The 27089-nt window shown below is 32.7% G+C and overlaps 1 protein-coding gene across 1 annotated transcript in view; it reads left to right on the forward strand.

Moving 5' to 3' along the window:
• Positions 1–23729, forward strand: part of LOC129223069 (translational activator of cytochrome c oxidase 1-like) — a 50192-nt gene extending 26463 nt beyond the window's left edge. The window contains exons 4-5 of the mRNA XM_054857635.1: positions 9627–9810; positions 23520–23729. Coding sequence (XP_054713610.1) covers positions 9627–9810; positions 23520–23729 — 394 coding nt within the window. The remainder of the gene's footprint in view (positions 1–9626; positions 9811–23519) is intronic.
• The last annotated feature ends 3360 nt before the right edge of the window (positions 23730–27089 follow it).

Raw genomic sequence — 27089 nt, forward strand, 5'->3', positions numbered from 1 at the left:
TTTTTAGTTCTCTTTTTTATTTTATTTACTTTTTAAAAAAATATTTTTATGTTTATTCATTTATTTTTAATTATTTTATTAGAAAAGATCTCTGCTACGCCAATGACATATACACACACAAACTAAATAAATGAAATGAAATATAAACAGAATAAAGTACAATAAATAATTTTAATTAAAAATAAATCAAGAAATAAATTTAAATAAATAAATTCAAAAGTTCTCCCAAAAAAATTTGATGGCACAATTTGTGCTATAATCCCCCCCCCCCCCATCCCTGTTGGCACTCCTGCTCAGGTACGCACGCATATACTCGAGATACAAGTGCATACACGCATATGATACACATATATACTGACATGTATATACTCATATACAAGGGCGCCAATATGGGGGGGGGCAGGGGTACTCAAGCCCCCTCTTTGAAATTAGAACTTCCTTGCTCTTAGTACTTATTTATTTGCAAAAATGTAAAAACATTTCTTCTCTAGCTATTATTGAATAAGTTTAAAAATGTCAAATTTTAATAACTATAATATGTACTGAAATCGGTTACTATGGGGAAAATATCCTGCCAAACCATGAGGAAAACATCTGATCCCCCCTTAAAATTTTGCATATGGGCACCCTTGCTCGTATATACATATGACACGTATTTTCTCTTGTAGACACGTATGCACTCTGTAATCACATATACATGTTTATGTACTCATGTATACACATATAGAGTAGGCACCTGCATGCATGTATCTAATGTATACATATATCTACTCGTAAATGCATTTGTTTTCTCATGTTTACATGACACATATATACTTGTGTATACCTGCACATACTTTGAATTTCATTAGCCATGTTCTTTAATAATGCAATGTAAAATAACAACAAAAAAAGTTGAAGTGTTTAAAGAATTTATTGTATTTATTATACACCACACACAATCTACAATTTTATAACCACTTTACTTCACCAGACCCTATGTTTCTCTTGTTTTTTCCCCACATCAAAGGTGCCCCCAAAAATATGCCGCCCAGGGTGGACTGCTCCCTCCGCCCTGACCTAGCTATGCCACTGAAAAGCACCTTCTCATAGCATGAAGTAGTCTGATACATGTCTGGCTGCTACAAAATCTCCAGTTCTATCACAGTTTATAAGATTAATGTATTTTTTTCTGTGCACTATCTTTCAACATATTTTACAAGCACTAGCGCAGCCAAAATTGACCTTCTGAGGGAAAAGAGGTTTACATTTTTGTCTTTCAATTTGCCTCTCACTACTCTCACTCCAATAATACATGCTAAAAATTTATAGCAAAAAAAAAAAAAAAAAAAATGCTTTACTACACATTTAATTTTTAATTCATATAATGGTTTAAAATAGTCAAGTTTTCAGAAGTTACTAATTCCAACAAAAATGCTTAATACACATTCAAATATTGAAAACTGAAAAAAGTTAAGGAATAACCAAAAATTTTAAATACAGTCAAACCTTGATATCTCGAACCTCCTTATCTCGCAACCCTTGATGTCTCGAAACAAAAATTTTCCCCAGCATTATCTATGAAAACCCTTATGTATCTTCCATAGTTATCTCGAAATTTATTTTTCGAAACCCTTGATATATCGAAATTTTTGCACAGAAGCAAGTTTCAATTGTCGTTTTGCTTTGGCAATTTTTGTAGTAAAACCAGTTCCAGGGACAATTGCTTAACGTTTTTCATCCCTTTCCTTGAAAATTTTGTGAATAGGGGATTGGGGCCAGATAGTAGGGGAGTGTTGTTATGAAGGGGGTGCTGTGTTTTCCCCAAAGTTTAGAACCTTTGCATTTCTCTCGAACATGTTGTCCACTTTGAGGAAAGGGGTTCGATTTTTTGTCCGTCAGTATTCAAGCGAAAACGGAAAATGCATTCGTCATTTTCGTCATTCAGCTATTTTAACTCCTACAAAATGGCTGCTGAGAACTTTTTGAATGTGAGGTTACTGGTTAAAGATAAAATTAGAATTCTAAAATTTTTAGGTGAAAAAACAAAGTTGAAATTGTTGTTCATTTCAAAATCTTATCCTGTGCACTTTCGACAGTTAGAAAATTTCAAATCTAGTGAAATATTGAAGACTACTTTATTGATTGTAATTCGAAATGGTCCCATAGTGCATATATAAATGCATATAATGTACGTGTGTGTAAATGTGAGAGTTACCAGTGTAATTTTTTAAAAACCTTGATAACTCGAAAACTTGATATCTCGAAATTTTTTCCCGTCCCGAGAGAGTTGAGATATCGAGGTTGTACTGTACTTCTATAGTGGTAAGTTTTGGCATAGCTTGAATAATTTTTTTTTTTTCTGTTAAAGAATTTATTCAATTTAAAAAAAAAATACATCTGTTAAAGTACTGAATTAATGTGCCTGTTAAATTAGTCTATTTCGACTTAATATGCACAATATCCTGACCTTTTTTTTATAGCTGAAACTTGAAAAATACTATAATACTATGTCTTAATAACAATATTTGCCATATATTAATGTCTTCCCAAATATTTGAAATGTATAGTGTGGTTCAAGTTTTGATGTGGATTTGAAATTTGAAAATTATCCAATTTTTTGCTGAAATTTTGCATATTGTCCCTTTTACAGACTTTTAAAACTAATTTTTGGATTTTCTCCTTTTCCTCTGCGATCACTCTCATTCCTGATAATTAGAGACGTACCGAGTACTTGGTAACTACTTGGTACTCGGCCAATTTGCCAAATACTCAGTACTCGGCCTACTCGGCCAAATTTTGATCAGATACTCGGCCAATACGGAGTAGTTCCAAAAAATTGAATATTGTCCAAGACAGATATTAAAATTTATAAAAATGTGCAAGCATATATAATGTTCTGCAATCATTTAGAAGTCAAATTTAAATTTTGAGAATATTGAAGTTTGTAATGCTTCAATGGAATAAATCTCTATTTTAATGTCCCCACAGTAAATAAAACTTATTTATTAAAAATTGTGCAAAAAAAAGTAAGTATAGAAAATATGAATTTTTATATTAAAAATAAATTTTTGCTACAAACAAAAATTAGTTATAAGAATTTTAAAAATACCTTTGCTTAAAAAATAAAAGGAAATAAAACAACATTAAAAGCACAGTGCAGACACGTGTTATGGCACAACAAGGAATTCCTTTTTCAATGCACAAAATGTGAGCTCGTGGCTTTAAAGGCATCCGACAAAAGTCGGATTCTTTTGTCAAATGTCTTAACATTCTTTAACTCACATTTTATGCACTGAAAAAGACGTTCTTTGTAACGCAGAAACACATGTCTGCAGTGTTCCTGCACATTTGTTTTATTTGCTTTTAAAAATTATTTATGTTTGGCAGACTATAGGTTGCCATTGGCGACTAAAAAGGCGACTTTTGCGACTATTTTTTACCTTAGGCGACTATGGCTACTTTTTTGGCCAAAAACGACTATTTTAAAAAAAAACGGCGACTTTTTGCGATAAAAAGCGACTATTTTTCCATATTTTATGAAATTCATTGAAAAAGAAATAGGAAGAACGATTTTGAGCCAATCAGTTGCATTCCAACACACTATGGAGATTGCATCATACAGTTTTCAGCCAATAGTGTTTCGCCGTGGCGAACGGGTCGATCTACTGAGGTCGAATTCAAATACAAAAAAAAAAAGGGGGGGGGGTAGAAAGATGATCTGAGCTAAAAGAATCTTCTTTTGAACTTTCCCTTTATTCACTGCTATTTTGTTCCAGTTAAACTATTTTTAGATTGTTTTCTGTAGTCCAAGGATTGCAGTTGTTTCTTATTTGTGTTTACCAAGGATCAGGGATTGTAGTTCCAGGATTTTGATAACAGCCGATGTGAAATTAATACATTCAAGTGTTAAAAAATATTATTTACTTTACATTATAGCAGGGATAGATCGCCGCTTTTTGTCTTGATTTTTAAAGACTTTTTCCCCGATTTTCTCGAAAATTTTAAAATTTTCCAATCAATCAAATTTTTAAGTTAAAATATTTTCTTTTTTAAGGATAAAATTACTTTAATATGCTTCCCACCATCCTACCAGGAAAAAAAAAAGTAAGTTCTGCGAAACCAAAACTAAAAACATGATGCACATTGTGATTCCCCCCCCCCCCCTAAAGCTCAATTTTCGTTTTCTGTAATAAAATTGCATTATTAATAATGATCTCCAGTGCTTTGATTTAAGTTATCCTAATTTCTACGGCAAAAAACTAAAGCCATTCTTGTTTGTTAACATTCTAGCGTCGAACACGTGCCTCGCCGAAAATTGCATGCCGTGTTCGAAATTTAAATCTTTTAGCATCCGGTTAGTGCTTGAACTATTTTAAAAGGTCTTAGATATTTTAAATTATGCAATCTTAGGGCAATTTATTTTGGTTTTTATTTCAATAATTTCTTAATTTTTTTAAAACTTTGTTCTTAAGTTGTTATTAATTACGTATTTTCGTAAAAATACGAAAATTAAAACTAGCAAACTTCCTTACTTTTAAATTTATGTCCAAAATAAATATTTTCAAAGCTACTTGAACTGAATTTTCCTGTTTTTTGAAGTTCACATAGAAATGAAATTATAGAGAACAAACACTCAAGCGTCGAACACGTGCTTCGCCGAAAATGTCTTGCCGTGCTCGAAATTCAATCTTTTAGCATCCAGTCAGTGTTTTAATATTTTTAAATGGTCTTAGATATTTTAACTTATGCTATCTTAAAGCAATTTATTTTGATTTTTATTTCAATAATTTCTTATTTTTTTAAAACTTTGTTCTTAAATTGTTATTAGTTACTTATTTTCGTACAAAAACGAAATTTCAAACTAGCAAACTTGTTTATCTCCAAATTTATTCCCAAAATAAATATTTTCAAAGCTACTCTAATTTAATTTTCTTGTTTTTTAAAGTTCACATAGAAATGAACGTAACTAAAAATTGAATTCTAGGAGAAATTCATATGAAAATGAAAATTTGACTCCTGCTTCCAATGATCATTAATAGCACTAAAATATAAAATGTAAAAAAATGAAATGAAAATTGATTTAACAATTAATAACAGTCATAAATTTACTTGAATGTTCATGTATTCGTTTGCAATAATTAAGTTTAGCGTATTAGGTAATTTAAAATATATTTTCACATTTAGAAGTCTGATAACATTACATCAGCATCTGCTAAAACAAAAAACCTGTCACTACAGGAACATAAACTGGGTCCTTGCCCTAAAAGTTAGGCTAAGAAGTAGAACTGGCCCTGCCATTATTTAAGAATTTTTTAAGATGTTTTGCTTGGCGTTGTCATGCTGCCATGTTCACATGTGCCCCCCTCCCCTATACTAGTTTGTTGTTTACTTTGCTTATTTCAAAAGCCATTTCACCTATTACATTAATTACTTTCCCTATATAGCTATTGCTTAATTATTACATTTAAATAGTAGTATGAAAAAACTGTCTCATTTTAGTTCACAGTTCTTAATTTAAAAAAAAGACTAGACTTTGAAGTACACAAATCAACGATCAGCATTGAAAAAAAAAAATAAAATCAACATTTAAGTGTATTGACAATTTTAAATTTAAAATGCATGGGAAAATGTCAATACTGTCTCCCCAACTTAAATACTTTGAAGACTCATAAATATGTTTTACATTTCTTACTTATTAATAATGAAAAAGAGAATAAAATACATCATTTATTATATGCTTTTACTTAGAATTTTAAATAATACTTTTTTTTCAAAAATTAAGAATTTCGAAGAAATATTTTTTTCTCATAAGAATTCTTAATTTTTTACACTATAAACTTTAATGCTTCACTTAAGTTTTTATATTGCCTCAAGTAGGACTTTTAAAAATAAAGTAAACCTCACAGACCCTAGAAGATGTGTTACTTTATTTAAAGTTTACTTTTATGCAGAGAAGAACATTCTTCGAATACTGAAAGTTATTTTATAGCCAATATGCGCCACCTATAGAACTTGATTACCCTTTTTTGTACTTGGGGAAATATTTACAAAACACCTGAAGACACATGCAAAATGATATGGATAACAAAAAGTATAAATAATGTGAAGAATATTGATATGACACCATTCAAATAGAACTATATCATAATGCATATGTATTGATTTTTACAACACTTTCATAATATAATAAATTTGCTCAAAAGTAGACAAATGTGTGTTGAGGAGAGGGGACAAAAATGAAATCTCACCTACTTTTTTTTTAAATAAAATTTAAATACAAAATATAACTGATACACATTGTTAAACCCCCTTTGTGAATTTCAAATAATATGTGTTGTTAATTTATGAAAATAAAATTTAATAGAAAAATATAGCATTAGGATGCAAAAGTTAACGAATTGAGAAAACAACCCATATATGTTAATATTTAAAGGCATTTTGAATTATTAATCTTGGTGTTTTTTAAAATTAGGCTAGGGAAGGATTTTTTTTAAAAAATAAAATGTAATTTACTTTTCTGTTTTTGTAAAATTCTTTTTTTTTCTAGTGATACGCAATGTCAAAAATATACAAAGTTTTACCCAAATGGTTTAAAAAGACTGGCAAAGAGATGGCCAGCAGTTTTCTTTGTATTGCAAAAAAGTTGATGATTCTGAGGTCCTCTGTATGGTCTGCAATACGAAAATATTTTGTACCACGAAATTGCATCAAGTTTGTAGATATAAAGGTTGAACTACTTTTCGTAATAGAAAGTGCAGACTTGTTTGGTGCATTTCAAACTCTTTTCTTGCATTCAGAACCTTTATTCCATCTTCTTTACAGTGAGTTCACTAATATTCTACAGAAGCTGAAAGGAAGAATATGCAAGCCTGACACAAGTGCTACAGATCTGGTAAATGTAGAAAATCTTTGCCAAGCATCTGCAGTAGATTGCATCGATAAAACCACAGCAGCCATTAAGTCATTAAAGGAAAAAGAAAGACTTGATGTGTTTTACAAAATTCAAAGACACTATATGGCAGCACATAATTATCTCGTTACACAATTTAAAAGTTCTAATATTTTTACGCATTGTATGTGTTTGCAACCAGCACTGATTTCCACAGACAACAGTTTAATGCTTGTTGGGTTGCTAGCAAAGGCCCTAAACTTCCTTGAAGTGTATTCTGCATCTGTGAAAGATGACTGGAAAGTATTACAATCAGAATTTTCTTCCCCATCTATTAATGATCAGCATGAAAGAGTTGATCATTTTTGGAGAGATTCCCTAAACAAGAAAACTCCTTTTGGACAACTAAAATATCCTTTACTTAATAAACTTGTCAAAGTTAGCTTATGCCTGTCTCATGGAAATGGAGACTGGAGAGAGGATTCTCTATTTCAAAAAGAATCCTAGCTGAAGATAAGTCAAAAATGTCTGAGCGGATGCTTAATGAAAGACTTACTAGAAGAGACGCTTTGACGAAATACCAATATGTAGGCGAGGTAAGAATAACAAAGGAACATTGAAATTGGCATATGGGGCACACAAGTCATATGAAAATTATCTGGAAGAACAAAGAAAGTTGAATAAGCAGACTTTGAAAGAAAACAAATAACGCAAAGAGATGATTGAAAAAGAGAAACAGAGAGAAGAAGAAATAAAGAGCAAAGCACAATCAATTAAACAACTGGAAGACAAAGCAAAAATAGCTGCTCAAGAAAAGAAATCCAATCAAGAATCTTCAGATTCGCTATTAAAATTAGCAAATCAACGACTAAAATCAGCTATTAAGAAAAATGATTTGTTAGAAATTAGAGTAGCACAAAAAATGATAGAAGGTGCACATAAGTTACGAGAAAAAGAAAGAACTGTAGAACGGAAAGAAACAAAGCCGAACCATATTGTTAACAAAAGAAAATCAAATTTGATTGATATTTATATAGCTAAAAATCAAAAAATAACTAAATTTTCTATTTTGTCATCAAAGTGTTAAATGAAAGATTTTTAATCATACAGCGCGGCGTTTAAATCTGTTTTAATCACACTCAAACTCAATTTATAATTCCTTTGTCTTGACTTTAAAAAAAAAGATCTTCATTAAATTCTATTATTATTAGTACCATTAAAAAATGCTGAATGAGCCAAGTTAACCTGGAAAAAAAATATTATGTTTAGGAAAAAAGGTTTTTATTTTCTTGTAGTTACTATAGGTAGTAATCTTTTGAGTGTGTGACACAATGTATTTTTTGAATTTGTAAGTATTTAAAAAAAAAAAAAAATATCAACTTCATTACTATTCTGAGAGTTGCTTTTTTGAAGTAGTAGTTCCAGTAAAAAATGTTGAATGATGTTAAAACACATGTTAGATCTGAGAAATTAAGTTTTAAATTTTTTTCTTTTTTTGCATTTACTATAAATAGCTATGTTTTAAGATTTTCTGTTGTGTGATTTTGTTACACTAAATATTTTTTGAGTTAGTAAATAGTTAAAAGATATTGGAAAAAGCAACTAAATGGGTGAAAAAAGCAACTTAATCATTGTGCTGAGGAGACTATTTAGGCAACTTTTTTTTACAATTTAGGCTACTAAAGCAACTATTTTGAAGCAAAATTTGGATGGCAACCCTAGACTAGAACTATAATTGGTATAATTTGTTTTAATTCCAACTTGATTCATACCTTTTATTTATTTATTTTTAATCTTAAAAATAATTTTTTTGTAAAATTTTTAAAATAATGCGTAGTTAAGTTTCAGCAAGAATTTAGTTTTAAAGACTATTATATATACAAGGAGGTTTATACAACTACTAGCTGTACCCGACGCGCGTTGCTACGCCAACAAAAAAATACATCATTATACTGATTTTCATGACAATCGGTTGAACGGGGCAGAAGTTGCTACTCTGCAGTGCCACCTGGTGGCGAGTGGCTTCAATGAGCATATTATGCACCTTCTCTGTGGAAAAATACATATGTATAGCAATTTTCATAATAATCGGTCCAGGTATCAAGTGAAGCCGTGACTATACTCAAATTTTGTACTCACGCAGTTTGCAAGATCAATCAATCCCTAAAAATATCAAATAGAAAAAGTTTTAAATCCCCCCGTTGCATGAAAAGCCATAAAACAATAAAGAAAGAATTTATTGGTCAAACTCAAGAAAAATGGCAACAGCTAACTTCTTATCAATGGGATTTTTCATGCGAATTAATTTCTGCAGCCGATAATTTTATTCGTATTTATTGAATGGATTGTGACTTAAATTGGAATAAAAAAGGAACTATCGATCCGATTTTTTTCGAACTGGTCTATAAACATTCCCAGTACCAAGAATAACAAACGGTGAAAGTTTCAGCCAAATCTGCTGGGTAGTTTTTGAGTTCATGGATGACATACAGACAAACATTTATTTTTATATATATAGATTCCAGTAAGTTCAAAATTCATCACATGTGTGTCGGTGGTTCTTCTTAAAACATAATTGGTACTTGGTAACTCGGCCGAGTAGTGAAGGGCCGAGTACTCGATAATTCGGTACTCAGCCAAAGTTCTACTCGGTACATCTCTACTGATAATTTTATCTCTCTTATTAGTGAAACACTGATAGTGTCATTTTATTTTGATTCATTAGTACAAAAATTAAATATGATTATATTTCCAGAGCTACATTGATTCAGAAGGATGTGAAATGGCCTCAAGTTTTTGAGCAAAAAGGCCTTTTATCTGTGAATTGTGAATCAAACCCCAATTTAAGTAACATAGGAGAAGCAGAAAATATAGCATCAAAAATAGGAGCTGAATACGTGTGTGAAGAAATTGACCCTGAAGGACTACAATACTGGAAGGTAAAAGATTTTAACTAATATTCTATAAAGTTAGCTTTGTCAAATTCATTTATTTCTTGAAGCTGTGTATGAACCCTGTAATGTTGGCTTTTTGGATTTTCACTGTCAGTTTTAGTATAATTTATAGTACTTAATTCATATAATGAAGCATACATGTTTATTTTAATATTTTTACCCCCCCCCACTTCTTGCATTCCATTCTATGGAAGGAACATATCTTCATTTTTTGTTTTGTGTATCGTTCCTAAATTTTTTTTTTGCACTGTAAAAATTCTTTTTCCTGTAAACCCCAACGCCCAATCCTCGCCTGGTTAGGCTTAGGCCATGACCTAAGTGACTGGAGAAAGAGACCTTTGCAAACAAAAACAGCAATTGTGTGCCGCCTAGTCAGGCACGAATCCAGAAGGGGGTCATCCTCCCTCCCCCAAATCTCCAGAACCCTCATTTATACCAAAAAAAACCCCACTGCTTATGACCTTCCCCTCTCTCCTCCTAAACTAGAACCTGAATCCACTGCCCCTATAGTTCATAAAGAAAACCCAAGGTCAAGAATCCCCCCCCCCCCCAGTGTAAGTTGTTTTAAAATTTCAAGTGAGAGAGAAAAGTTTAGTTTAGCAGAAAGTTGCCACCTATATTATAAAAGGATGTCCGAAAGTATGTTGCATATAGTTCTGCCAATAAATACCGACAGTGTGGTTATCACATCCCGAGACTGCAGCTTTGTCCTTATTTTGAACTCATCAGTTTCTTTTGTGAATTAGCAAGCTGAAAGCAGATGTCATCTCATTGAAGCTGATAGTGCCAACAAAGAAGATGTGATAACCAGACTGTTGGTTTATCTTAATATATAAAAATCTTCTGTGCGGAGGTTTTTCACTATAAAGCTTTTAAATGGCTGGACCGATTTTGATAAATTTGTTTTGTGGGTAATTAAGCTGTGGCAAGCATGGTTTCGAAGCGCGATGGATCGAATTGGAGACGTTTTTGTCAATTAATTAATTTAAACATTGGATGGTTATATTACCCAAATCATTAATATTTATTTTAAACTATTGTTGAGCAAGAACTGAAATAAATATTTAAATCGTTGCCGAAGGACAATAAGAAAGTCAGCTCTGTTTTTTGTAATGATATTTCCTACTGTGATACGTCAATTGAGAATTGATAAAACATAGAGAGAATGAAGCCTTCACATACACACACACATTTCTTGAAAGCAACGATTTTAGGTCCGAGATATATTTTAAAGTAAAGTACTGGAAATTCACACAAAACGTTTGTTCTATCTTTGTAGTTGAACCATGTGACCGGGTCGGTGCTTTAGGTTTTCCAAACTAAATGATCAGAAAGTACCGTACCTAGCAACATTTGTTTCTCGGCTCAAATACATCTGAGCTTTAGCACCAATGTCAGGAATTATATGAAGGCAATATATGAAGTTTTAAAAGTTTTCATTCAATAGATCAGACCGCTAATCGGTCGGAGATAGCTTCGCTCACTGATCAGCTGGATTACAGTAACATAGTGGCTTGGCCATAAGCAATAGTATTGCGTGATAATTCGTTTACATTTTAAAGCTCTTGTTGATGTAATTTATTGTATTTTTTGTTAATTTGGCGAAATATTTCAAATTGCAAAGAATTGTTTTTCGTTTTTAAAGAGTGTTTAGTCATTTTAGTTGAAGAATGTGTTTATTCTACATCAGGAGGGGGACGAGTGATTTTCGCTTATTCAGAGAGCTGTTTTTACCTTTGTCATCTTTTTAAACGATATCCTTTCGATTGTTTTATTCTTTTCATATCAGGGATGTTGCAGCGGGATTTCCTGTTTGTTCTAGATGGGTAGTTAGTTTTTTAAACTTAGTATCTAAAGATGCTTTTTATAATTTGAGGATGGCTGAAGGAACAAACAATCTAGTAGGAAAGAAAAAATAGTTAATAAAACAACTGCTCAGTGAGCATTAGATAATCAAGTTGTAATAAATATACGCATTCTGACATCAAACAGTTTAAAACATTTCCTTTTTACTTATTTTTTTCAACAAAACGCTTCAAACACTTGATAGTTTATTGAAATTTTTTAACTTTTCACTTAACAATGTTGGAACAGAACAACGTCTGTTGGGTCCTCCAGTTGGAGATAAAAGCTTAGTTGTTTAAAAGTGATTTGAAACATTGCTGAATTAAATATCTACTGCCACCAATCCTAGATTGGGCATAGAGATGACCAAGATAGTAGGGGTGAAAGTTACAAAAATGACCAAAACAGAAATTTTGCAAATAAAAAGTGAGCATGTCCCAAGTTTAATTTTCAAGTAAATGAATGGATTGAGCACAGAACTTCATGCTTAAAAAATAAACATTAATTTTCAATGGCGTATATGAGGGAGGTGCCGAGAGGGCCCTGGCTCCCTCCAAAATCTGGAAAAAAGCTTAAATAACGGTAGTTATTATTGGTTTTTTGTTGCTCACAAACAATTTCCAAACTTTTAGCTACAAAAAAAAAAGAAGAAATAAATATGATAGTGATAACAATTATAATATGTTAGATTAGAGATTTCCGAACTGGGTACCTATATAAGACTAGATTAGGATGCCGTGAGAAAATTCAAATTCTTCAAAGGGTACCGCAAATCGTTAAAGTTTGGAAACCCTGCGTTAAATGTCACCAGGCAATGGTGTTCAGAAGGGGTTAGGAGATCCTACCCCTTACTCAAGAAAAGAATGTGTCTTGGGAAAGTGAAGTTATTTTAACAAAAATAAAAGTAAATTATGTTAGGAAAAAATCTCAATTCTTACAAAAAATAATTGTTGAATTAAAATGTTTTTGACAGGTGCAGTTTATTATTGCTTTGCAAAGTAACTTCCCCTCTCTTTGCCCCTCTCCCCCCCCCTCCTCTCATTTTTTTCTTCCTAGTCTTTCTAAAAAGAAGGGTCCCTTAACTCTGGTCCCCAGCAAGAAATTTAAAATGAGTTTTAGTCGTTCGGTTGGAGTAATAATGGAAATGGATGTTCTAAAACCGCATTTATTTAGGAGTTTTTTGGACATTTCTGGTGGAGGATCCCCAAACCAACCCCTATTCACCGAGGTTACTACCAAAACATAGTGCCTTAAGTGTGCCTTAAGAATTCAATTTTGAAAAATTTCGGAGAGAGACTGCTAAAACCACTCCTTACCTCTAAAAGTACTTTTCAGGGGAGGATTCTCGAACTATTCCTTTCCAAAGATTTCCTAATGTTGGGAAAAAATCTGAATTACTTTTAAAAAGAACCTTAAAATAAAAATTTCAAAAAATACTGATTACTGATCAAGTAGTTACATCCAACACCTCCTATTTCTTTTACCCCTCCCCTCCCCTTCTCAATTTTTTTCTTTTTCCTAGTCGGAAGTTGGTTTCAGCGCTTCAATGTCGAATAATTTCCAGGGCACGGTTATCAAAGGCCTTGCCTTCTAAAAGCATCAAAAATTGTATAAGATTACTTGTACAGAGCTTCAATTTTGAAAAATGGCTGACCCCCAAACATTACCAAATGTGGTCCACAGTCGCGCTTTTAAGACTTCAATTACGAAAAAATTTCGGATGAGAGTCCGACTGCTCCCATATGAAATCTTACAATTTCGATAAATTTTGAGTGGACAGTTTAAATCTCTCCTCCTAGTATCATTGAATATCCCTTCAAATCTTTGTTTTTCAGGAATTTAATTTCAAAACAGTTTTTTGGGAAGAGCTCCAGAACTGCTCTGCCCGTAAAATCATCGAAGTTAGTCTAAAACTGCGTTTTTAGAACTTTAATTTTGAAAAATGGATGGAGTGGTGATGGATTCTTTAAAAAAAATCAATCCGAGGCAACTTCAAGAAGTCCCATTCCTCTCATTACACTAATGTCAACAAATACAGCCTGTAATGGCATTTTAAAGATTTCAATTTCTAAAAATTTTCCCTGAAGGCACCCCGAATTCTTCCTCCCTGTAGCATCACCAGAGACCAACCAAAACTGCGCTCGCAGGACTACAATTACGGAAAAAATCCGGGGAGAACTCCCCACTTATTCCCCCACCAGAAGCGATAATTTTTTAATGCCCCCTAAAACTATTTGGTTGCGCTACTGTATGACAGTATGAAAAGACCTGACAGTATGAAGTCCTTTCCCCGCATCGAAAAATGAGAAGATCAGGACACTGTCCCCCCCCCCCCCCACAGGCACGTAGCTAGAGCTTTGTTAAAAGGGGGGGGGTCCAAGGTTGCACGAACTTCAAAAGAGGAGGCATGCTAAAGCAGAATTAGTAGGTGATAGTTACACAAGATAAGAGAAATCCAATTAAAACAGATTATTAAAATATGATAATTATCTAAAATTAATTAAATAATTGAAATTAATAGAGCCATTAGTTAAAATTATTTAACAAAAATTTTATATTAAGTGGTAAATTATTGAAAGTTTGTAAATTAACATTAAACTGAAAGTTATCAAATACAAAGTTTCCAAATATGGATGAACCTCTGTCCTCCTGAAAATGAGTGATATATTTTCTATTAATAAAAAGGGCACAATAAAAGAAAAACGGAAAACGAAAACTGTTCTAGGAATTACTTGGAAAATGCATGCGATAATTTAATCAAATATTAAAGCTTTGTAATATATTTCAACAAAACACGTACATTTGTACTTATGCCATTTTATTTGAAAACTATAGAAAGTCACCCGTCAAGGTATGACGGGTGTAAATTGCTTCAACTCTTCTACATTTGAACGAAGCAATTCCCTGTTTGGTGATATTTTGATAGTTGAAATTTTAACTCTAACACCAGTGGATTAACCTTAAACTCCAGTAGATAGCTCTCATTGTTTTCGTTTCTTCATTCCTCTGAGATGACACAGTCTTACCAATAAAACTGTTAAGTTACCGGATCGAGTTCAGCCTTGTCACAATAAAGCCGTTCCCTGCATGTTAAACATTACCAAAACATATTGTCAAAATACATATTATGGCGTGGCGCAAATTCATTGTTGAAACACGCGGGTTACTCGATCATCGGCATTATTTATTATGAGGATAAATAAATCTATATCTATGGAGTCGAATGTATAACTATATGAATGTTATATAAGGTAACCCTGTCCGATTTGAACAACATTTCAGGCAAAATCCCACAACTCTCTCAACGAAAATATTAACAAGGTTTCATTTAGAAAGCTTGAATTAGTTTTATTTATTTACATTTATAATATTCTTTTGATAATACGAAATAGAATGATATTTCCAATCTTATCCGTTTTAAAATTATCATTCCTAATCATCAATTAAAAGCTTGAACAAACTATTAACTCTTTGAGGAACGGAGGCTTCCTTTGATGCAACCATTTTTTATATATATATATATATATATGTATATGTATATTCTTTCTTCAGCCAACTGATACAGTGATTTCAGTTAGCTGAAAAAAAAAGAGAAGCAAGAAATGAATGGGGTTCTCAAGTGAAGTCACTTTTCCTCAAAGGGTGAAAGCTGTTCGAAAAAATTTTAAATATTGGAAAAGGCGTATTGCCGTTTTTTATCATTATTTTTTTTCTTTCTAATGAGGCTGTGTTAGAAGCTTTAGCCTTTTGCGAAACATGTGTGAACCAACGATATGGTGTCCAGTTATTCATATGCCACCATTAAGGCGTGGATGTGAATGTCAGAGGAAAATTTGATGCCCAGTTTCCTCCAGATAGAGACACCTTAGCACTTTTCGAAGTGAAACTGCAAAATGAATTTAATTTTGTCAAGAGTATTCACAGTCAAACGACCTAAGGGATATTTTACATGCCGATTAATGGAATGTATACCTAATGAAATAAATTAAGCATCTGTGTAATTTTATTTTAACTACATGTTGTTAATTTTAACAACAATACATATCATATTTTACGACGCAGGTAATGATTTTTTTTCTTCAATACGATGTTAGCAAAACACTCTATTGCAAGAAATAGTAAATATCTTTAGCTTGAAGAAAATAAGTGTTTTAAAAAAAAAGGCAATATATAAAAGAAAAGCTCAAAAGCATTTACCTCGTATTCACCTTTTTTGTTTCTTTGCTTGTAATGCAGTAAATAGCGGTAATTTTCACCTAGTAATTTATAGTTAAATGCACATGCCTGTTTTTTGTTACGTTTAATGCTACCTTCACAATTTACTAAAGATGGATGCATAGATGCTAATTAAATAACTCCTTAGTACAAAGCCAGTGAATAACAACCAGAAAATGTATTCCAATGATGCAAATACAAATATGTTTTATGGAACAACATTGAATAAGATTTTTTTTTCGTCAATTAAAAACTAACTGTTGGGATCATAGAATCACAATTCAGTAAGATTTAAAAGTAATAATTTCTAATAAATTACTTATTACATACGTTAATATGGCCGAACTTGTAATTTCATAAACTGATCACAGTAAAATATTCAAGTAATTTTCAATTTAATTTTTCTATAAAATTTTGATACTGTAAAAAGTTTGTTACATCAACTCAAGTTTTATTTATTCATTTATTTTATTTATTTTACCTTCAAACACGAATTTATTTATGGGCATTTAATATGTTCCATGATCATGTTTAAATATTGGGGGGAAAACATCAGTAAAAAATCTACGTAATTTGTTACTCAAAAAGAAGAGAGATGTTAAAAGTAATCTAAAAGTTCAAATAAAATTTTTATCAAAATATGAAATGAATCTGAAATGAACCATGCCAAAAATATAGAGTTAAAATGAAAAAAAAAAATCAATAATTATTTTTCTCATCCTCAAACACACGAAATGTGTAGAATTTCTTTTTTTGCTGCTGGCTTAGAATCTAAAATTAGTTTTTAAATGGAAAAACACATTAATACGTAAAATTGCTCGTATTATCAAGAAAACTTTAAAAGGGAGCACTGCGACTTACCTAGTTTGGGTAAACTTAATTTTCTTTTGCATACAATTTTGTTCAAGATATGTTTCCTATAAGTATGACGTAGATAAAAACTGCGTGTTAAAACAGAAAAGAATCGGAATTCAATTACTGATTCACCAGGAACGCACCTCACTCTGGCTGTCTTTCGTACAACATGCGTCTACGAAATCCACGAAAATCCAAAAAGAAAAGAGAAAGAAATAAAGAAAACCACGCCAATAAGACTGTGGGATACGGCGGAAGTGGCAATAAATGCTTGTTTTTACTTTGCCGATAGCAATTTGATGGACCAAAGGCGAGGGGCTGAATTTCAAGGTAACACGACCCAGCTGGTTTGAAAGAAGAAAGGGACATTTCCCTTGTTTCGGACGGAGTAGGTGACACAGCAAAAAGCAGACGAAAATTGGGAACCTGCAGTTGTTGCACAAGGTTCTCGTGTTCTGAATTGACTCAAGCGCTGAGAAAATTGCTGATTACTGGGAATATTTAAAGGGAGAGAATGCTGCGTTTTATAAAATCATTATCTTTCGGAAAAATTTTGTTGATGCGGGATGCAACAACTGAGAAAAAAGGAGAGAGGTCTTTCAGGAAGGGGGGGGGGGTCCGGACCCCATGGACCCACCCCTTGGCTACGTCCTTGCCCCCCACGCACCTCAAAAAAATTGAAATTATAAAAAAAAGTGCGCGGGGAGGGGGGCTAATCTTGGTTGTTTGGGCCCCCTCCAAAATAAAAGCATATATACGCCACTGCTAATTTTCTATGAAAAGTGTTCCAAAATAGATAATGTAAACAAATACTTTGAAGAGCTATGATGATTGCTAAAGAAATAAAATTATAACTAATTGTCTCAATTTAATCAAGAATAATTTCTTTTTTATCATTGGGTATTGAATAGTGGTTCTTTATTTTAATTATACAACCAAATAAACTCTTTTGGCTGAATTTTCTTCGCATTTAACTTATTCAGATTATTTATTACTTTTTATCTTTTTCTGTCTCACTTCGTTTCAAACTGCTACAAAGAGTCAAATGTCCATCAAAAAGCTGAAAACTTTCGCATTTGCAGTTCCCAGTCCGCCCTCCTGAAAATACGCATTTCTGTTTCAATAATTTAGAAATATGGAAATCAATTATATGTACTAAGCCAGAGCTTCCCAACGGGCTGAGCCCTTTCAAGAACCATTGTTCAGTGTGGATGCCTGTCATTAGAGTTTATCTATACTTTTAATTACGAGATAATTGTTAACCAATTTTTTTGAACTGTGGTGGAATTCAAAACAAACAAAGCAAATATGTAAGAATTTTAATGATTTTTTTTCACAAACCCATTTTTGACGAGCACTCAGTTATAACGAGCAAATACTGTAGTCCCTTCTCTCTTGTTATAAGTGAGTTCGACTGTATTTTTACTTACCATCGTAGTTGAAAAGCCTGCTTCATATAAAAATAATGTTGTATAAAGGTGTAACAATACTTCCATGCTTCATTTCGTCAGCTTTCTCCTCCCCCTCTCACCTTGCAAGTTTCCATGCCCAGGGCACTTTCAGTTTTTCTTGCATCCTTTGAATGGTTGTTTACTTCATTTATATACACTCAAACAAAAAATTCTTAGAACCTAAGAAACATTTTTAGACACAAGATTAAATTATTTTTTAGTGTTTATAAGAAAATTCAATATGACGAGGGGTGTTCTCACATCATTTTGGGATGAATTTATTCCCTTTACCTTCCGAGGAAAACGTGCAGGGTTTACTCCCCAATTCCAGTTTTTTTATATAGGATCACCAAGTTATGCAATGCATTATGGAGAAAATAAGTGACCATTTTGCTGACTAAAAACTGTTTTAATTCACAAAATGATATGTAAGGGAAAAAATTTAAATTCAAAGTATTGTATTCTAAAACCTTGGAAATAGTTTTACACTCATGGCAGCGGAACAACAGTATTTTGGAAGGGTGTATATATACACCCAGGACAATTAACGGCTGAGCAGGATGTATATCTAGACCCGCAGCAGTTAAGGGTAATAAATTCCACATTACTGACTTATGTAATTTTTTACATCAGTTTACCAGGGGTGATTGTGTTTCGGTATTTTAACCGGATTATTTTCATCTTGAATTCCGGTATCTTCATCTTCGAAAATACCGGAACTTCTATATTTTCAGAAAACCCCACTTTTGCAAAATTTAGGGCGATGTTTAATGAAACGCCAAAAGTTCAAATTGAAGACTTTTTGTTTGATATAAACGTAAGCTACAGTCATGTTTTGTAAACTCTATGGTAATTATCGAAGAACAGCTAGGGTGGGGGATGGAATAAAGGCTAAAATAAGAAGAGGAAGGAGGTTACTTGATAGATTATTTTTCCATTTATTCATTTGAACTTTGCATGTTCTCATTTAAAAAATGAGGTATCTGGATAAATCTGACGATATTGGCTTCATCGATACAGGAAAGAACAACAAGTTTAATTGGGAATGGTTAACCAGAGTGGATTCCTACAATGAAAAGATGGAAATATAGTGTAAAAAAATTGATAGGGCTGGATTTTAGTTTCGTGTTTCTTGCAACAAGCCCTTTACATATGCTAATGATGGTGTGAAGGCATTATTGCAACATTCTTCTACAAATACTCATAAAAGAAACCAAGAATCGTTAAAAAATGCTGGTGTATTAGACTTTAGTGTATTAGTAAATGAATGTAATTAATGGTTAAAGATTCAGATACAAAGGAGGAAAATAAAACATTCTTTGAAGATGTTTAAGAAATGAGAAAAATTAAAAGAATTTATTTCTCTCCATGCACAAGGACGTATTAAGTCCAATTAAAACTTCGAGGTATAACCCCAACAAATAATTATGTATATAAATTATTTATATACATAATGTGATGTGTACATACACGTAATGTGTGTATATATATATATATATATATATATATATATATATATATATATATATATATATATATATATATATATATATATATATATATATAATACAGGGTGAGTTCGATCGAATCTGCCATGCGAAAGGGGGTGATAGAAGAGCCCAAGCGGAGTATAGAACCACCCATTATCGTGTCCAATCCTTAATCGTAACCGAGTTTTGGTAAATTTAAGGAAAATGAGTAAAAAAACAAAATTCTGAGAAAACGACTGATTTCTGAAATTCCTGTAGGACCTACAAAGAAAATAATAACATATTTGGAAAGAGCAGACTAAATCCTACAAAATGATACCTTTCGCATTAAGATAGTCTCATTTTACTGAGAGCTACAAGCTTTGAAACATTGGACACACTCAGAATTAAAATGGTGCCAACGTTTTTAATCGACATTTTCAAAAACAACCGTAAGAGCTACAATCGGGCAAATCTACCAAAAACTGGCCCATTTTATTGGCTTTCAGATGATACAACAACAAATCATATTGGGCTTCAAGTTCAGCTGAAAGTCAGGCTTTTGTTTGAAACAGTGTAAAAATCTGCATTCGTTAAAAAAGGAAAACCAACAAAGAGTCGCACTTTTCTATTTTGAATTTTCTGTTTCACGATAGCATGTTGCTTTCTTTGTTTAAGAAAATGATATTTTTATATAAAAATAATAGTTTTAACATTTAATTTAGAGAAAAAACACATGAGATAACGATTCGTAGAAATAAAAGAAGCATTACTTTCCCGTGCTTTTCACAAAGGGAAAATCAATAACAAAAAAATGTTACACCAACATTGATTAGTACATTTAATAAACCTGCAAAATATACAATAGCTGCTGAAATTGGTCGCCGCCACATCTGATACACGCTCTTGCCCTTTTGCGAACGGAAACAACCGTTGCTCTTAGAGAAATTTCATTCCTTAGTTTCCCTACTGCTTCAACAAGCCGGTCGCTCAATTCTTTCAAACTTGCTACTTCTGTTTTGTAAACTTCTTGTTTTAAGAATCCCTAAACAAAGAAGTTCACTGGCGTCAGGTCTGGGGATCTAGGGGGCCAAGGGATGGGGCCCATACGACCAATCCATTGGGGATACTGTTCAGTTAGAAATTCCCGAACGGCATTTGAAGAATGTGCAGGGGCTCCATCGTGTTGGAAAATGATTTCTGCCCTCTCCTGAACAGGAATAGCATCAAGAAGGTCAGACAAATGATGTTCAATGAACTCTAAATATGTGTTTCCTTTTAGGTTACCCTCGAAACACATACGGACCAATTAAATGATCTCCTATTACGCTAATCCAAACATTTATGCTGAATCGAGTTTCCAATGATGAGTTTTGGGTTAAGAAAGGATAATGTTCAGTATAATGATGCCAGTTATGCAAATGTATGATGTCCCCTCTAGTGAACAACGACTCATCTGTCCACAATATCTTTCTTAGAAAATGGTGATCTTCAGTGTCTCGGGCTAGTAGCCATCTGCAAAATGTTACCCGCTTTTCTAAATCTGAATTGCGCAGTTCTTGTACAAGAGTAAAATGATACGGGTGATACTTGTTTTGGTGCAATGTTTTCATCACTTTACGTTGTGATAGTCCACCTTCTATAGCAATCGAGCGTGAACTCACACTTTGGTTTTCCACTACTCGGTCCAGCACATACTCCTCAACATTGGCAGAACGGTGATCCTGGCCCCTCTCAAACAACGTACCAAATGAACCTGTCTCTCTGAGCTTTCGATGTATAGAGGCAAACACATCTATTAGATGCAGAACGATTTGGGTAACGGAGCCGGTATTCTTTCTCGGCTCTGCGAGCATTACCATCACAAAATCCGTACACAAAATGCATGTCAGCATACTCTTCGTTAAAAAATCGAGACATACCCAAAAAATCGAGAAAAGAATATAGCAACTTATCTTTAGAAACTTTAACGAAAACTTTCAAAAACTAAAAACACTCTCTCTACTGACTTACTGTAAAAAGAATCATAATTCTAGCAATTTTCAAAACACATTTACAAATATCAGAAAGAAGCAAACGATACATAAAATATTATGACAAATGAATAATTCTGTTTAGTTTTTATCATTAATTGTTTTGTTAAACAAATGCTTTTTATTTTCAGACGATATTTTTCACAATCATAAATCGTAATCGGAAGTCTTTTGATGGGTCTGTATACGTTTTAAGGTCTTATAATGCAGGAAGTTCATATTTAGAGTTCATTGAACATCATTTGCCTGACCTTCTTGATACTATTCTTGTTCAGAAGAAAGTGGAAATCATTTTCCAACACGATGGAGCCCTTGCACATTCTTCAAATGCCGTTCGGGAATTTCTAACTGAACAGTATCCCCAATGGATTGGTTGTATGGGCCCGATCCCTTGCCCCCCTAGATCCCCAGACCTGATGCCAGTGGACTTCTTTGTTTGGGGATTCTTAAAACAAGAAGTTTACAAAACAGAAGTAGCAAGTTTGCAAGGATTGAGCGACCGGCTTGCTGAAGCAGTAGGGAAACTAAGGAATGAAATTTCTTTAAGAGCAACGGTTGTTTCCGTTCCCAAAAGGGCAAGAGCGTGTATCAGGTGTGGCGGTGACCAATTTCAGCAGCTATTGAAAATTTTGAAGGTTTATTAAATGTACTAATTGAAGTTGGTGTAACATTTTTTGTTCTTGATTTTCCCTTTGTGAAAAGCACGGGAAAGTAATGCTTCTTTTATTTCTACGAATCGTTATCTCGTGTGTTTTTTTCTTTTTATTAAACTGTTAAAACTATTATTTTTATATAAAAATATCATTTTCTTAAACAAAGAAAGCAACATGCTATCGTGAAACAGAAAATTCGAAACAGAAAAGTGCGACTCTTCGCTGGTTTTCCTTTTTTTAATGAATGCAGATTTTTACACTGTTTCAAACAAAAGCCTGAATTTCAGCTGAACATGAAACCCAATATGATTTGTTGTTGTATCAGTTGAAAGCTAATGGAATGGGCCAGTTTTTGGTAGATTTGCCCGATTGTAGCTCTTACGGTTGTTTTTCAAAATGTCGATTAAAAATTTTGGCACTATTTCTATTCTGAGTGTGTGCAATATTTCAAAGCTTGTAGCTCTCGGTAAAATGCGACAATCTTAATGCGAAAGGTATCATTTTGTAGGATTTAGTCTGCTCTTTCCAAATATGTACTTATTTTCCTTGTATGTCCTACAAGAATTTCAGAAATCGGCCGTTTTCTCAGAATTTTGTTTTTTTACTCATTTTCCTTAAATTTACCAAAACTCAGTTATGGTTAAGGATTGGACACGATAATGGGTGGTTCTATGCTCCACTTGGGCTCATCTATCACCCCCTTTCGTATGGCAGATTCGATCGAACTCACCCTGTATATGTGCCCATCAAAACACTTTTTCTTCTTGGGGGAAAAAAAAAGTTCAGGTATTTTTTCATAGAGTCACAATCACCCCTGAGTTTACACACACATTGGATGTTAATAACATGTTGTTTGGAAGTAAAATACAAAATGTTGATAGAACTTGGAAAATATTACTTTACTTGGAATTTTGATGACAAAAATAAATAAATAAATAAAAAAGAAATGCTTGCATTAAAAATTATATTTGAACCTAAAAACTTCATCATTACGAACTTAAATTTGTTGTAAGTGTTAAAGCATGTTCATAAATGACTCATATTGTCCTTAGCAGTCTTAGGTTGATTAAAATGACTTTTTCTTGGTTATGCATAACTTAATTTGTCACAGTAAAAAAAAAAATCTTTTCTTTTGGCGATACATTTAAGTTTTTCTTTTCTCTAATTTTGTAGTTCTTTTGTGATCCTTGGGCATTGCATGAGGTGAAGCGACATCTTCAAGAGTTTGTAAAAGACATTGACGAAGTATATGTGGGGTTTTACCCGAAAAATCGAGTCATCCTCCCTGAAATTGTGAAGAACAATGCTTGTAAAATGATAGTGGGATTGAGTGAAATACCCACCGTCAGTCATATTTATGATAACATTACACTTACAAAATAAAATATTTTTTAAATAAAAGATTTCTTTGTTGTGGTGTTTATGCATTTTTTTTTTTTTTTTTAATCCTAAGCTGACTTTTTTTTTTTTTCAAATAATTTCATTTCTTAGTTTTTACTGTCATATGACTTCATAAGCATACTTATTTGAAACTGAAATTTAGAATCAAAGCTACAATCTAGTTTAAAATCAAAACCTGTATATATAGCAAAAACCTAAACTACAAATTTTTTTTTTTGAGGAAGAGCATCGAGCCAGATGGGAAAAAAACTTGCCCCCTGCTGTGTGGTCGGTTTTAGTCAAGTCACGGTTGATCAAAGAGCAATTTGCAAATTTTTTAATTGGAGCTAGTTTTAATATTCATGTTTTATAGTTTCAAGCTTTAATTACATACATTTAATGGATAGGTTATGAAATTTTCCTTTCTGTTACAATTGCAAATATAAGAAGAGAAAAAAAATTTTAGTTTCAATGTAGCAAAAGAGTTGCAAGAATTTCTTCAGTTTTGAAAAAGGTACAGTATATTCTTTACAAGTTGGCTGCATTAGCAGATAGCTGGAAAACTATGAAATCTCAATAATCACATGACCCTTTTGTAAAAAGATGAAACTCAACATTTAACCTCTTAACTGCATAGCCCGAGCTGAGCTCGGGGTGAGGTTTGTGTGCCTTTAACTGTGTAGCCCGAGCCCCTTGAGTAGGGGCAGTGGACTTTCCTGCAGTACTCGAAGCAACTAACCGCGGGTGTCTTAAGATAAATTCCGAAAAAGGAGCAACCGCGAGTAGGTGGAGAGTCAGTTGTCGATCTTATTTATTTCCGCTCACTGGAGAAGTGCACGTGTTCGAGAGCAACGAGTAAGTTCATCCTAACGCTGCTTGAAATGGATGTGTACTCGGAAATTAATGGTGTATTTTTAGATTAAGATTAGGTACTAAAAATGAATATTCTCTCAAAATGCTGAAAATGAAGTTTTCATTATAATTAATTATCAAATACAAAAAGATCTGGATTAGAAATCTTTGTCTGAAATAAATATAAAAGTATAACTGCGTGCCAGCATAAAATCTTAATTAATCTGTTCAAATATAAATAACCTGTCAATGATGCTTTTTAGAAAATATCATAAATTTAATCTCTCTTGTAAAATGAAAGTTCATGGCACTAGCGTCCCAAGGAACTCTGAGTGACACCATTGATGGAATATAAACTTAATCTAATAATGTGGGTTATGTCATGTATCTTATTTTTTGATGATTAATTCTTTTCGATTTTTTGCGCTAAATCCAGAATTGATAGGAAAATTTTCTTGTCACACAACACAGTTCCGTAAAATTAAATTTTAATACTTGCAAAAAAAAGAACATGTTTACAAGTGGTTTAAAATAATGAAATATAAGCACCATTTAGGTTTTAAAAAAATGCAAAGTCCCCCCCCCCCCCAAAAAAAAAAATGCTGACATCTGTTTTGGAGTTTTAAGCCCGTTTTTCAAAGTAAAAAAGGTACGAACTTATTGGTATAAAATGCATACTTTTCCATTAATTAAATTATTTTTTATGAAGTATAATACCATCACGAAATCCTTATGCTTTATCAACTCTTGAAATGGAAGTATGAAAGGATTTTAGAGCAAATTCAATGTGTTCCGAGTACTCCCCTAAACATTCGAGGTATCTACAATACTTATAACTTAAAATTAGTCCTAAACTTGGACTGATATTTGCAATTTAAGACTTCTGAAATATATTTATTTACGAACTGTTACGACAAACCCCTCTCAAGACAAAATTCTAACTTGTTATACGGATATCTGTTCTGCGCTTTTCTTTTCTCTACAGAATGCCTTTCCGTCAAGTTCTTAATAAATTTCCTAGTATGAAATAAATAAATATCCGAATTAAAATGTAAATGGGGAAAAAATCAACAACTTTGGAAACAGCACAAATTTACCAAAAACTTCAGTCACATGTGTCGGGGGGGGGGGGGGGGAGGGTTGCAAGGAAGCCCTTTTTCATAGCAAAAAATTTTTTAATGTAGGTATGGACTTTATTGGATGTCCTGATTACTTTATAACATCCAAAGCTCACATCTTCTTATATTACGAGTTTCTCATTGCACTCCTCCTCTTCACTGTAATCCCCTTCTGTCTGCAACTTTTTTTGCAAATTAGTGCTGTTTTAAACGTTGTTAAACTTATAAATCGCCAAGTGCTTTAAGTTTTTATTTAAAATAGAAAAATATTACATATTGCACCTTTTATGCAAATGTTGTCAAAGGAAAATTATTTTAAGGTGAACTTGCGAAACGCTTCTCATACACCTAGGTAAAGCTCAGGAAAAAACTGCAGAGAAACATGATGCATTATTATATATGCTGCGTGCCTCAGTTTAATGTTTCAGAGCTCCTAGGAGGGGTGGGTTGCATCCTGACGACTTGAAATTATATCGCATTGCGGGGTCGGAAATTCTTTCTCTACCCGAGAAATTCGACATATGTCAGAAGTATTGTGCGAGTTTTGTTGACAGAAAAAGAGCATTAAATTTAGAATTAAAATAAATATCTAGTACGTTTTTTTCCAATTTTTAGTAGTGTCACTTTCCTTGCAAGAGTGCGAGAGATAAAGATATAATTAGAGAGAACATAAGCAGCTGGTGCACAAAAAAGTTGGAGATACATGAGGGGAGGGGGGTAGGTAGGTGGTGCTTCTACAGGTGACTTTTTCTAAAATTTAATTTTAACATCATTATTGATTAACTGACCTTCTCTTAAAATGTCCGGGGCATGACCTCAAATATTGGGACTAATGGTCATATAGTACTTCTTTCAATTCGATGCTACATTTTTTAAATTTTTATAAAATAATAAGAACCTTTTCTTTTGAAAGAAAAGGGGGCAGCTGTCCCCCATACTAGTCGATTATAAATATATGTAAACCGAGAGAGAATCTAGTAGGACGTTTTTATTTTATTACAAAGAGTCTGCTGAATCTAAACTTGTGCGGCGTTTTAGTTTGTGTAAACTAAACGTAGTGCAAAAAAATAAATAAATAAAATCGTGGCAAAAGGTGAATCAATTAAATGTATCAATCTGCAATGATGTAGTTTAGGGGAACGAAGGGGAAGGGATGATGCCCCCTCCCTGAAATATTTGGATTTCTATTGTAAAAATAATGCAAATCGTAATGTAAACTCGTTCAAAACCACCTTTACTTATGCTGTTGCTTTTTGTGGTCCCAAAACCCAAGTTGAGGCTAGTAGTTTTCCTTCTAATCAATATGTTCTACCTGTTTTCCTTTAAAAAAAAAAAAAAAAGATTTAAAAAGTAACAGTTATCAAATCGCGTCACTTTTACTATTATAGAGTGA

This window comes from Uloborus diversus, chromosome 5 (assembly GCF_026930045.1).
Source record: "Uloborus diversus isolate 005 chromosome 5, Udiv.v.3.1, whole genome shotgun sequence".
Lineage (NCBI taxonomy): Eukaryota > Metazoa > Arthropoda > Arachnida > Araneae > Uloboridae > Uloborus > Uloborus diversus.